The 12624-nt window shown below is 38.4% G+C and overlaps 1 protein-coding gene across 1 annotated transcript in view; it reads right to left on the reverse strand.

The window, feature by feature from the left end:
- Positions 1-4502: 4502 nt before the first annotated feature.
- The window catches only part of pfdn1 (prefoldin subunit 1), a 79674-nt gene continuing 71552 nt past the window's right edge, over positions 4503-12624 (reverse strand). Inside the window, exon 4 of the mRNA XM_059990303.1 lies at positions 4503-7189. Within this exon, the coding sequence (XP_059846286.1) occupies positions 7106-7189 (84 nt within the window). The 3' untranslated portion in view covers positions 4503-7105. The remainder of the gene's footprint in view (positions 7190-12624) is intronic.

The raw sequence follows: 12624 nt of genomic DNA on the forward strand, positions 1-12624 counted from the left end.
ATCCTGCAAGAGATCCTTAAACATCGACCACATGTCCATAGTACATTTCCCTGCAAAAACATCATCCCAATTCACACCCGCTAGTTCTAGCCTTATAGCCTCATAATTTGCACTTCCCCAATTAAAAATTTTCCTGTCCTCTCTGATTCTATTCTCTTCCATGATAATATTAAAGGCCAGGGAGCGGTGATCACTGTCCCCCAGCTGCTCACCCACTGACAGATCTGTGACCTGACCTGGTTTGTTACCTAATACTAGATCGAGTATGGCATTCCCCCTAGTCGGCCTGTCAACATACTGTGACAGGAATCCATCCTGGACACCCTTAACAAACTCTGCCCCATCTAAACCCTTGGAACTAATCAAGTGCCAATCAATATTAGGGAAGTTAAAGTCACCCATGATAACAACCCTGTTATTTTTGCACCTTTCCAAAATCTGCATCCCAATCCTTCCTGTTCCTGACTTCCACCCATACTGACTCAAAAGAGGATCCTGCTACATTACCCACCCTTTCTGTAGCTGTAATAGTATCTCTGACCAGTAATGCCACCACTCCTCCCCTTCCCCCCTTTCTATCCCTTTTAAAGCACTGAAATCCATGAATATTGAGAACCCATTCCTGCCCTGGTGCCAGCCAAGTCTCTGTAATAGCCGCTACATCATAACTCCTTGTATGTATCCAAGCTCTCAGTTCATCACCTTTGTTCCTGATGCTTCTTGCATTGAAGTACACACACTTTAGCCCTTCTACCTTACTACGTTTACACCCTTTATCCTGCTTCTCTTCCCTCAAAGCCTCTCTATATGTTACATGTGGCTTTACTCTATGCACTTCCTTCACTGTTCTATTGCTCCGGGTCCCACCCCCCTTGCAAATTAGTTTAAACCCTCCCGAACCATGCCAGCAAACCTACCTGCAAGGATATTGCTCCCCCTTGAGTTCAGGTGCTACCCATCAAATCTGTACAGGTCCCACCTTCTCCAGAAGAGATCCCAATGATCCAAAAATCTAAAACCCTGCCCCCTGCACCAACTCCTCAGCCACGTATTCAACTGCCAGCTCCTCCAATTCTTACCATCACCATCACGTAGCACTGGCAGCAATCCTGAGAACGCCACCCTTGAGATCCTGTTCTTCAGCCTTCTTCCTAGTTCCTGAAACTCACACTTCAGGACCTCATCCCTCTTCCTGCCTATGTCGTTGGTACCAACATGTATCACGACTTCTGGTTGTTTTCCCTCTCGTACCAGGATGTCATGCACCCGGGTCAGAGACATCTCAGACCCTGGCACCCAGGAGGCAACAAACCATGCCGGTTTCCTTCTCACGTCCACAAAATCTCCTGTCTGCTCCCTTGGCTATAGAGTCTCCAATGACAACAGCTCTCCTCTTCCCCGTCCCATCCTTCTGCACCACAGGGTCAGACTCAGTTCCATAGGCTCCGCCACCGTGCAGCATATGCTCACAATATGCTCAGCAATGATCTCCATATCCTCTACATCTAAGCAAATGTTTCCCTTATTATCCTCAAGTTGTCCTACCCTCTAACTATACTCTTGCTCTTGATATATGTATAGAATACTTTGGAATTCTCTTTAATCCTACTTGCCAAGGGCTTTTCATGTCCCTTCCTGGCTTTCCTAATTCCCTCCTTTACTTCTTTCTAATCCTCGGGACTCTGTTTAGTTCTAGCTTCCTAAGCTTTGCATACTTTTCCTTTTTCTTCTTGATCAAATTCATCATCCCTCTTGACATTCAAAGTTATTTTAGCTTGCCATCCTAGTTCTTCATTCTGACTGGAACATACCTATCCTGTACTCTGTGCAGTTGGTATTAAAACAGACTCCACATGTCAGATGTGGACTTGCTCAAAACTGCTGTTCCCAATTAACTCTCCCTAGTTCCTGCCTAGTCTCTTGTAGTTTGCCCTGCTCCAACTTAATACTCTCCTACAAGGTTTATACTTATCCTTATCTATAGATATCTGAAAACTTAAAAGGTATGGTCACTATTCCCTATCTGCACACCCACTGAAAGGTCAGGCTTATTACCCAACACCAATACAGACCCTCCTCTTGTTGGACTTTCTACACATTGATTTAAGAAAACTCCCAGATACATCTAACAAATGCTACCCTGTCTAAACCCCTTTCAGAAAGTCTGAGTTTATATTAGGGAAGCTTAAGTCCCCAATGACAACCCTATTATTTTTACACCTTTCCTTAATATGCCTGCATATCTGTTCCCCAAAGTCCTGGTGGCTATCGGGGTGGGGGGGGGGGGAGTGATTGTACTCTTCCTATGTTTGATTTCTACCCATTTAGACTCAGTGGACGAGCCTTCCATTAGGCCCCTCTTAAGTGCAGTTGTGATATTGTCACTGATTCGTAGTGCGACTCTTCCGCCTTTTATCTCCTCCCTATCTGTTCCTCTCTCAACAAAGTCACTGTAATAGCCAAAACATCATAGATCCATGTTCTAAGTTCATCACCTTTACCTGTAATACTCCTACTATTGAGGGGCATTGTGATGATGAGCAGGGCTCTGTTCAGTTAATTTGTTGTATTCAACCAACATCCTGAACCACCACCTGTTCTTAGAACTAATTCTTTTTTTCAAACCTGACTTCCTCTTATCTACCCTTCCTCCAAGAACTCTACTCTCTACAGATGGTGGGAAACCTACATATGAAAGGCTTTTGTTCAAGGCATGATGGGTAAAGCCTATTTTATCACACTTTCAGCTTAAGGCTTGATAAAATTGGAAAGGATCCCCAAAGTGCCACTTCTGATCCATTTGAAAGGAAAAGTATTCAGTTTTGAGTAATAATGACCCAAAAGCCAAAAAAAACTTGCTTGCCTCTCTAATGTTCACTTCATAGATCAGTGAAGGCTTCAAAATACCATTAGTTATGGCCCAATGATATTTTCCTGAGTCAGAAGAGTCACGGATTTTCATGCGTAATCTAGGCTGACACCAAAGTAACACTGGAGTGCTGCTCTTCCCGTGAGATCCTATTTATGTACCTTAATTAAGGGTTAGTTGTGAAACTGAAACATTCAATGGTTCTCTTTACTTCTCCCATTCAACCACACTAATTTATCCCATTCCCTTTCTTCCAAGACATTTAATAGGAAGACATTAATCCAAACACAACAGCATCATTATTCTCTCACAGATACTGCTGGGTTTGCTGAATATTTTCTGTATTTTTTAAAAAATGTCCCTACCCTTTGATCTTGCAGTTAAATTCCATATAGAGTTTATTGGAAAACAAACTAGAATGGGGAAAAGGCCTATTCTGCTTCTGTCACTCAGAGATTACAACGACTGATTTCCATCATTGTTATTAACATCTGTCAGCAATATAGGAAAGTTAAATAGCTGGCTTAAAAATCATATTGTTCTTAAAATGAGGGTATTAATATCATTACACCTCATTACAATAAATGCTCTTAAATTTAAAAATCGGAGAGACGTGTAGAAAGGTGGTTTATTCTATACATCTTTGTTAAAAGAAAAGAACAGTATTGACTTGTCCATCAATAACTGTCTGCCTTCTTAATGGTGCACCACCATATAGTTTCATATTTATCTACAACTAAAATGAGTATTTGGATAGGCAGGGACTGATTAGGGATAGTCAACATGGTTTTCTGCGTGGTAGCTCATATCTAAAAAATTTTATACAGATTTTTAAAGAAATTTCCAGGAAATTTGTCTACAAGGACTTTAACAAGGCCTTTGACAAGGTCCCACATGGGAGATTGGTCAAGAAGGTTCAGTCACTTGGCGTTCAGGTTCAGGTGGTAAATTAGATTAGACATTTGCTTCATGGGAGAAGCGAGAGAGTGGTAGCAGGTGGTTGCCTCTCTGACTGAAGGCCTGTGACTAGTGGTGTGTGCAGGGATCGGTGTTGGGTCTGTTGTTGTTTGTCATCTATTCCAATGATCTGGATGACAATGCAGCAAACTGGATCAGCAAGTTTGCAGATGACACCAAGATTGGGGGTGTAGTGAACAGTAAGGAAGGCCATCAAAGCTTGCAGCTGGATCTGGACCAGATGGAAAACTGGCAGATGGAACTTAATGCAGACAAGTGTGAGGTGTTATATTTTGGGAGGACAAACCAACATAGGACTTGCATAGTGAGCAGTAGGGCACTGAGAGTGCAGTAGAACAGAGGGTTCTGGGAATACAGATTAACAATTCCTTGAAAGTGGCATCACAGGTAGATGGGGTCACAAGGAGATCTTTTGGCACATTGGTTTTCAAAAATCTAAGTACTGAGAAGAGGAGTTGGGATGATATATTGAAGTTGTATAAGATGTTGGTGTTGGATATCTATTTTCTGATCCTTGGAGTTCTTCCAGGAGTCGAGAACGGTGAGCAGTCTTACATTAACAATCATTAATTGTAAAGTACAAACATACATAGAAATACTAAGCAAACTAAATAATGAGAAATGAAGATCAATGAAATCAGTCAGAAGCCCAAGATAAAGATGGCACCCCTGAAAAATCCATCACTTTTATAATCGAGATAGGAAAAATTCCTGAGATAAAACAAACCAATCGATAGTTACACAACAGCACATTACCCACACGATGTAACCAAAAATGATAAAGGTTTAACTGCATTATCGCTTTGTTAGTAAGTGCGAATAAACCATCAATTACTTGTGAAAAATACATGAGTTTTTTTAAAAAGCAAGAATGATTAAACTACAACTTTAGCCTTCTATTAACTCATCTTATAAAAAGTATTTAAATACAGTGGTTTTCGGCATTGGTGAGGTCTAAATTGGAGTACTGTGTGTAGTTCTGGCCACCTAACTTCAGGAAAGATAACAGTAAGATTGAAAGAGTGCAGAAAAAATTTACAAGGATGTTGCTAGGACTTGAGAACCTGAGTTATAGGGAAAGATTGAATAGGTTAGGACTTTATTCCTTAGAGCATAGCAGAATGAGGTGAGATTTGACAGATATTTACAGAGTTCTGAAAGGTATAGAGACTAGAGCTAGAGGTTGTGGGTTAAGGATGAAAAGTGAAATATCTAAGGGGAACATGGGAGGAACTTGTTCACCCAAAGCATGGCGGATTGTAGAATGAGCTGTCAGCAGAAGTGGCATATGCACGTTCGGTTTCAATATTTAAGAGAAATTTATCCAGATACATAGATTGAAGGGGTATAGTGGGCTAAGGTCCAGGTGCAGGATGATGGGACTAGGCAGATCAATAGCTTAGCACAGACTAGATGGGCCAAGGGCCTATTTCTGTGCTGTAGTGTTCTAATACTCTAAACTCTTAAGCACATGAATTATAGAAAAATGGTTAGATTGTTCTTAGAATAGGTTACAAGGTCAGTACAACATTGTGGGCCGAAGGGCTTGTATTGCGCTATTTTATAGCTACCTATTTATCTAGCCTTAGCTGACATCTGACAAGACGGGGAAGTCAGTAGCTTTTGGCATATTTTAAAAATATATTTTGCTTGTGAAACAATTAAATGCATTCGCAGTAAATGGCATATTGTGTTATTTTCCAGGGTTTTGGCTTTGTTACTTGATAAATGATAATCCAGAGAACATGCTAATAATTCAACCAGGGCATTTTTTTTGAACTGAAAATAAAAGATGGGGAAAGTAACTGTCCTACTGCAAATATGTAACTCGTTGCTACTACCTACTTAAGCCTGTATGCGACTCCAATGACACACCAATGTAGATGTCACGTTTCATTGATTATTAACAGAGCAATTGTACAGGCACAATGTTACAATGCAGATTTACAAATAACTAACTAATCCAATACATGTTGTGGTTTTATCCCTGAAGTAAATATTCAAAGCTGAAATAAAACGAAGGAATTCATAGACTAAACCAAAGCATAATAAATATGGAAATTAAGAATATTTGGTGCCTTATCAGTACCAGTGAACTAAGTAACCAAAAACTTGTTCACATTAATAAAGTGCAAGATTATTTACATCCTGCAACAGTGATTTTACTTTTCTTTAATCCACCACAGCTCACATATTAAATCTTGCACAAAGTTCCTTTATGAGGGAATTTCCAGTTTCCACTGTTACCATGAAAGAGCAATTTAAATATCAGAATTTGCAGAAGCTAGTCAGTTTCAAACACATTGATTGTCCCATTCAAACATATAATTAAACACAATTCAGATGTTCTGAGGGGCAATGCTGCACTTAATGTGCACAAATCAAAAGTTCAAAGCTTAGCCTGTTCTGCAAGGCAATGAGCAGGAGCATACTGTCACTGGCAAAGATGAGAGCATATACTTGATATCAAGTGCAAGCTGAAGTAATTCCCCAAAATAATGGCATGGCCAAAACACCTCAGAGACTCCAGGAGGACATTGTCATAAAATTACAAAAAAAGCATGTAATTGGAGGTTTTATTATTGTTTTGATAGATTTTTCCATCATGTGGAACAAATAGCTCGATTGTTTCAAAGCAAAGCATCTGATATTCACAAGTGTGTTTCTATATAACTTTACATTCTGTAACAGATGCCAGGTTAAGGGACCATTGGTGTGTAATAAATTGGTGTCAAGATTGGCTTACATCATATATATATATACTTCAGGCTACTTGGAAAACAGCTTTAAAACAAAGCAGACTGGCAAAAGTTCAGTGTTAAAATTACTCTTATAAAGTAAAATATGCTTATATTTACCACATAAACTGAACTAAAGATTTGTTTTTTTTGACAAGGATCTTGAAATATTAATAGTTGGCAATAGAAGTAAAACTGGAAAGTTTTTACCAAACCAAAATGCTCCAATAAGCCAATGACCTTTCATATACATTAAATGTACCATTTCAGTTGCCCTTATATCAATCTTCATTTCAGTTGGATTCAAGTAAATTACTGGTCATAAAGTAGCCCCTGTCATTTACACAATTCTAATTAGTGACAGTATCACAGATTCAAAGAGAACTGAGTACCATTATGCCACTAGATAAGAGTTATTGACCAACAGTGTTAATGCTGCGAGTTAGATCATGGCCAACAATCTTCTGGAATCCAAGCTAAATGATCACCAAGGTAAATCAGCTGCCAAAAGCAAAAACGGTTATTGTCCTCTTCTGGCCATTAACATTTCTCTGATGTTGTCTTCTGCATCTTTCACACTACGTTCCAAATAGGACTTCTTTTGCTGTCAAGAGATAAAGATATATATGCACAATTAGTCTGTACTCAAACTATTCAGCTTTAGATATTTTATTAATAACTCAAAGGAAACCATAATAATTAGTTAATATACTTTTTTACTACATTCAATACTCTTTTAATCTCACTTTAATCTTTCACTGTATGCATACAGCAAAATCTAAAGCCAAACAGGTCAACACTTTAGGTATTTCTCAAACTGTTGAAACAATTTTGTAAACATTAGAAATATAACATTTATTTTATAAGTACAGTGAATTCCTGTTAATTGGGACCCATCAGGACCAGTACATTTTGGCCTAATTAAGTGGCTGCCCCCAATTATCCAAAGTTTCATGGAAATAGTTAAAAAGGTATCAAAGACAAACTAATGTTTAATTGAGTAACAAATTATGTATTTAAGTGAAATACAGAACAAATTAGAACACTACCAATATTACTACAGTACTATAACTATGTATTAGTTCAATTATTACTGATGGAGGAATTCATCAAGTGTACACTGGCATAGTACTTGATTGGTAAACTATTCATTCTTCGCTCCTTAAGCACCGACATTTAACGCTTTTCCCAATAACCAATCTCCTTTCATCAGTTCCTGACATATTTGAGACACAACAGAGTTATGTAATCAACAACACACACAAAATGCTGGTGGAACACAGCAGGCCAGGCAGCATCTATAGGGAGAAGCGCTGTCGACGTTTTGGGCCGAGACCCTTCATCAGGACTAACCAAAAGGAAAGAGTTATGTAATCCATTGCTTTCTTTGAAGCTGATAGAGTTGAATGTTTGTAGCCAGGAAAACCATTCGGCATGGCACAATAAAGGTATTGTCGATATCATCTGCACAAATTTTTTGAAGCAAGTTGGGGTTATTGTGTAAGTTGAATGAAGAGTTAAAATTGGCATGTCGCAAAGGTAATGATACAGTTGTCATGGGGGATTTCAACATGCAGGTAGACTGGGAGAATCAAAATGGTACTGGACCCCAAGAAAGGGAGTTTGTGGAGTGCCTCCGAGATGGATTCTTAGAACAGCTTGTACTGGAGCCTACCAGGGAGATAGCAATTCTAGATTTAGTGTTGTGCAATGAACCGGATTTGATCAGGGACCTCGAGGTAAAGGAACCATTAGGAGGTAGTGACCATAATATGATATGTTTTAACCTACAATTTGAGAAGGAGAAGGGAAAATCAGATGTGTCAGTATTACAGTTGAACAAAGGGAACTATGGAGCTATGAGGGAGGAGCTGGCCAAAGTTCTATGGAACAATACCATAGCTGGGAAGACAGTGGAACAAAAATGGCAGGTATTTCTGGGAATAATGCAGAAGCTGCAGGATTGGTTCATTCCAGAGGAAGAAAGATCCTAAGGGGAGTAAGGGGTGGCCGTGGCTGACGAGGGAAGTAAAGGGCATTATAAAAATAAAAGAGAAGAAGTACAACATAGCAAAGATGAGCGGGAAACTGGAGGACTGGGAATCTTTTCTTTTTCAATCTTTTTATTGAGTTTCATATAAATATAAAAAAAAACATAACATAATAATGAATAGGTTATGAGTACAATAGACTTGAAATTACATTAATAATAAGATAATAATATCCTATTGAGCATCAACAAAAAAAAGTACATTAATCAATCGAGTCTATATAATTATATATGAAAAAAAACAAAAATAATCTAAAGAAAAAGAAAAAAAAATTTGAAAATATATAAAAGAGAATATATATGAAACAAAAACACTAAACTAAACTAACATGGGCAATAATAACAGTTTGTAAGTATATGATAGTGTCAAAGAACTCCGGAACGCCATACCTGAACGAGAATAAGCAGAGAGAAGGTCTGGAAAAGGCCAAATTAATTCATATGAAAATGTCAAATGAACGGTCCCCAAGTTTCTTCAAATTTAATTGATGAGTCAAAAATAGTGCTTCTAATTTTTTCCAAACTCAGATAAGAAATAGTTTGAAAAAGCCACTGAGACGTGGTAGGAGGATTTACTTCTTTCCAATTTTGTAATATAGACCTTCTGGCCATTAATGTTACAAAAGCAATCATTCGTCTGATTGAAGGAGTAAACTGATTACCATCCTCATTTGGTATACCAAAAATTGCAGTAATAAAATGAGGTTGTAAATCGATGTTCCAAATTGAGGAAATGGTAACAAATATGTCCTTCCAATAGTTATGTAAAGTGGGACATGACCAAAACATGTGGGTCAATGAAGCCACTTCTGAATGACATCTGTCACATTGAGGGTTAATATGAGAATAAAATCGAGCAAGTTTATCTTTAGACATATAAGCTCTATGTACAATTTTAAATTGTATTAAAGCATGTTTAGCACATATAGAAGAAGAATTAACCATTTGTAAAATTTTTTCCCATTTATCTGTTGATATATTGTATCGAAGTTCTTTTTCCCATTGTTGTTTAATTCTATCAGATATCTCTGGTTGTATCTTCATAATCATATTATAAATAAAAGCTACTAATCCCTTCTGACAAGAATTTAAGGTAAAAATCAAATCTGAGAAATCCGTTGAAGTTGAATTGGGAAAAGATGGTAAAACTTTATGTAAAAAATTTCTGATTTGTAAATATCTGAAAAAATTAGATTTAGGTAATTTAAATTTATTGGAAAGTTGGTCAAAAGACATCAAAGTACCTTCAAAAAAAAAGATCACGGAAACATTTTATACCTTTCATTTTCCATATGCTAAAAGCTTGATTTGTCAAGGAAGGTTTGAAAAAAAAATTAAATAAAATAGGGCTATCAAGAACAAAGTTTTTCAGAGTAAAAAATTTACGAAATTGAAACCAAATTCGTAATGTATGTTTGATAACAGGATTAGATATCTGTTTATTGAATTTAACTAAATCAGCAGGAAGAAAAGAATCAAGAACAGAGAATAGAGAATATCCCTTTACCTCACTGCATTCCAAATTTACCCACTGTGGACACAATGATGAGTCCAAGTCTAATTTTCAATACGTTAGGTTACGAATATTATTCGCCCAATAGTAAAATCTAAAGTTAGGTAAAGCTAAACCACCATCTTTTTTAGATTTTTGTAATTGCCTTTTACTTAACCTGGGGTTTTTATTTTGCCACACAAATGAGGAAATTTTTGAATCAATGTTGTCAAAAAAAGATTTAGGGATAAAAATTGGTAAGGCTTGAAATAAATATAAAAATTTCGGTAAAATTATCATTTTAATAGCATTAATCCGACCAACTAATGATAGGAAGGGAATCTTTTAAAAAGCAACTGAAGATAACAAAAAAAAAGGCAATATGCCAAGAAAAAATGAGGTACAAAGGTAAACTAGCCAAGAATATAAAGGAGGATAGTAAAAGCTTCTTTAGGTATGTGAATTGCAAAAAAATAGTTAAGACCAAAATTGGGCCATTGAAGACAGAAACGGGTGAATTTATTATGGGGAACAAGGAAATGGCAGATGAGTTGAACAGGTATTTTGGATCTGTCTTCACTAGGGAAGACATAAACAATCTCCCAGATGTAATAGTGGCCAAAGGAGCTAGGGTAAAGGATGAACTGAAGGAAATTTATATTAGGCAAGAAATGGTGTTGGATAGACTGTTGAGTCTGAAGGCTGATAAGTCCCCGGGACCTGATGGTCTGCATCCCAGGGTACTTAAAGAGGTGGCTCTAGAAATCATGGATGCATTGGTAATCATTTTCCAATGCTCTATAGATTCAGGAACAGTTCCTGCTGATTGGAGGGTGGCTAATGTTGTCCCACTTTTCAAGAAAGGAGGGAGAGAGAAAACAGGGAATTATAGACCAGTTAGCCTGACATCAGTGGTGGGAAAGATGCTGGAGTCAATTATAAAAGAGGAAATTATGACACATTTGGATAGAAGCAGAAGGATCAGTCTGAGTCAGCATGGATTTATGAAGGGAAAATCATGCTTGACTAATCTTCTGGAGTTTTTTGAGGATGTAACTATGAAAATGGACAAGGGAGAGCCAGTGGATGTAGTGTACCTGGACTTCCAGAAAGCTTTTGATAAAGTCCCTCATAGGAGATTAGTGGGCAAAATTAGGGCACATGGTATTGGGGGCAGAGTACTGACATGCATTGAAAATTGACTGGCTGACAGGAAACAAAGATTAGTGATTAACGGGTCCCTTTCGGAATGGCAGGCTGTGACCAGTGGGGTACCGCAAGGTTCGGTGCTGGGACCGCAGCTGTTTCCAATATACATTAATGATTTAGATGAAGGGATTAAAAGTAACATTAGCAAATTTGCTGATGACACAAAGCTGGGTGGCAGTGTGAAATGTCAGGAGGATGTTATGAGAATGCAGGGTGACTTGGACAGGTTGAGTGAGTGGGCAAATGCATGGCAGATGCAGTTTAATGTGGATAATGTGAGGTTATCCACTTTGGTGGCAAGAACAGGAAGGCAGATTACTATCTAAATGGAGCCAAGTTAGGAAAAGGGGAAGTACAACTAGATCTAGGCATTCTTGTACATCAGTCAATGAAAGCAAGCATGCAGGTACAGCAGGCAGTGAAGAAAGCTAATGGCATGCTGGCTTTTATAACAAGAGGAATTGAGTATAGGAGTAAAGAGGTCCTTCTGCAGCTGTACAGGGCCCTGGTGAGACCCCACCTGGAGTACTGTGTGCAGTTTTGGTCTCCAAATTTGAGGAAGGACATTCTTGCTATTGAGGGAGTGCAGCGTAGGTTCACAAAGTCAATTCCCGGAATGGCGGGACTGTCATATGTTGAAAGATTGGAGCGACTGGGCTTGTATACACTGGCATTTAGAAGGATGAGAGGGGATCTGATTGAAACATATAAGATTATTAAGGGATTGGACACACTGGAGGCAGGAAGCATGTTCCCACTGATGGGTGAGTCCAGAACTAGAGGTCACAGTTTAAGAATAAGGGGTAGGCCATTTGGAACAGAGATGCAGAAAAACTTTTTCACCCAGAGAGTGGTGGATATGTGGAATGCTCTGCCCCAGAAGGCAGTGGAGGCCAAGTCTCTGGATGCATTCAAGAGAGAGTTAGATAGAGCTCTTATAGATAGCGGGGTCAAGGGATATAGGGAGAGGGCCGGAAAGGGGTACTAATTGTGTATGATCAGCCATGATCGCAGTGAATGGCGGTGCTGGCTAGAAGGGCCGAATGGCCTACTCCTGCACCTGTCTATTGTCTACTTCTGCACGTACAGAGGCAGCACTACCTTTCTTGAATTTAATGTGGTACCTACATTTCTATTGAGACAGCCAACCATCTGTTGCTTTAAAATCTTCATGACTCAGCTTCTTATCTGAATTGGTTTTTTTTAAAAACACTGATCCACAGACATGTACACCTCATCTAGTTACAATGGAAAGCTACTACTTGAGGGCCTCGCCTTCATGCTTTCA

This window comes from Hypanus sabinus, chromosome 15, assembly GCF_030144855.1.
Source record: "Hypanus sabinus isolate sHypSab1 chromosome 15, sHypSab1.hap1, whole genome shotgun sequence".
NCBI classification, from domain to species: domain Eukaryota; kingdom Metazoa; phylum Chordata; class Chondrichthyes; order Myliobatiformes; family Dasyatidae; genus Hypanus; species Hypanus sabinus.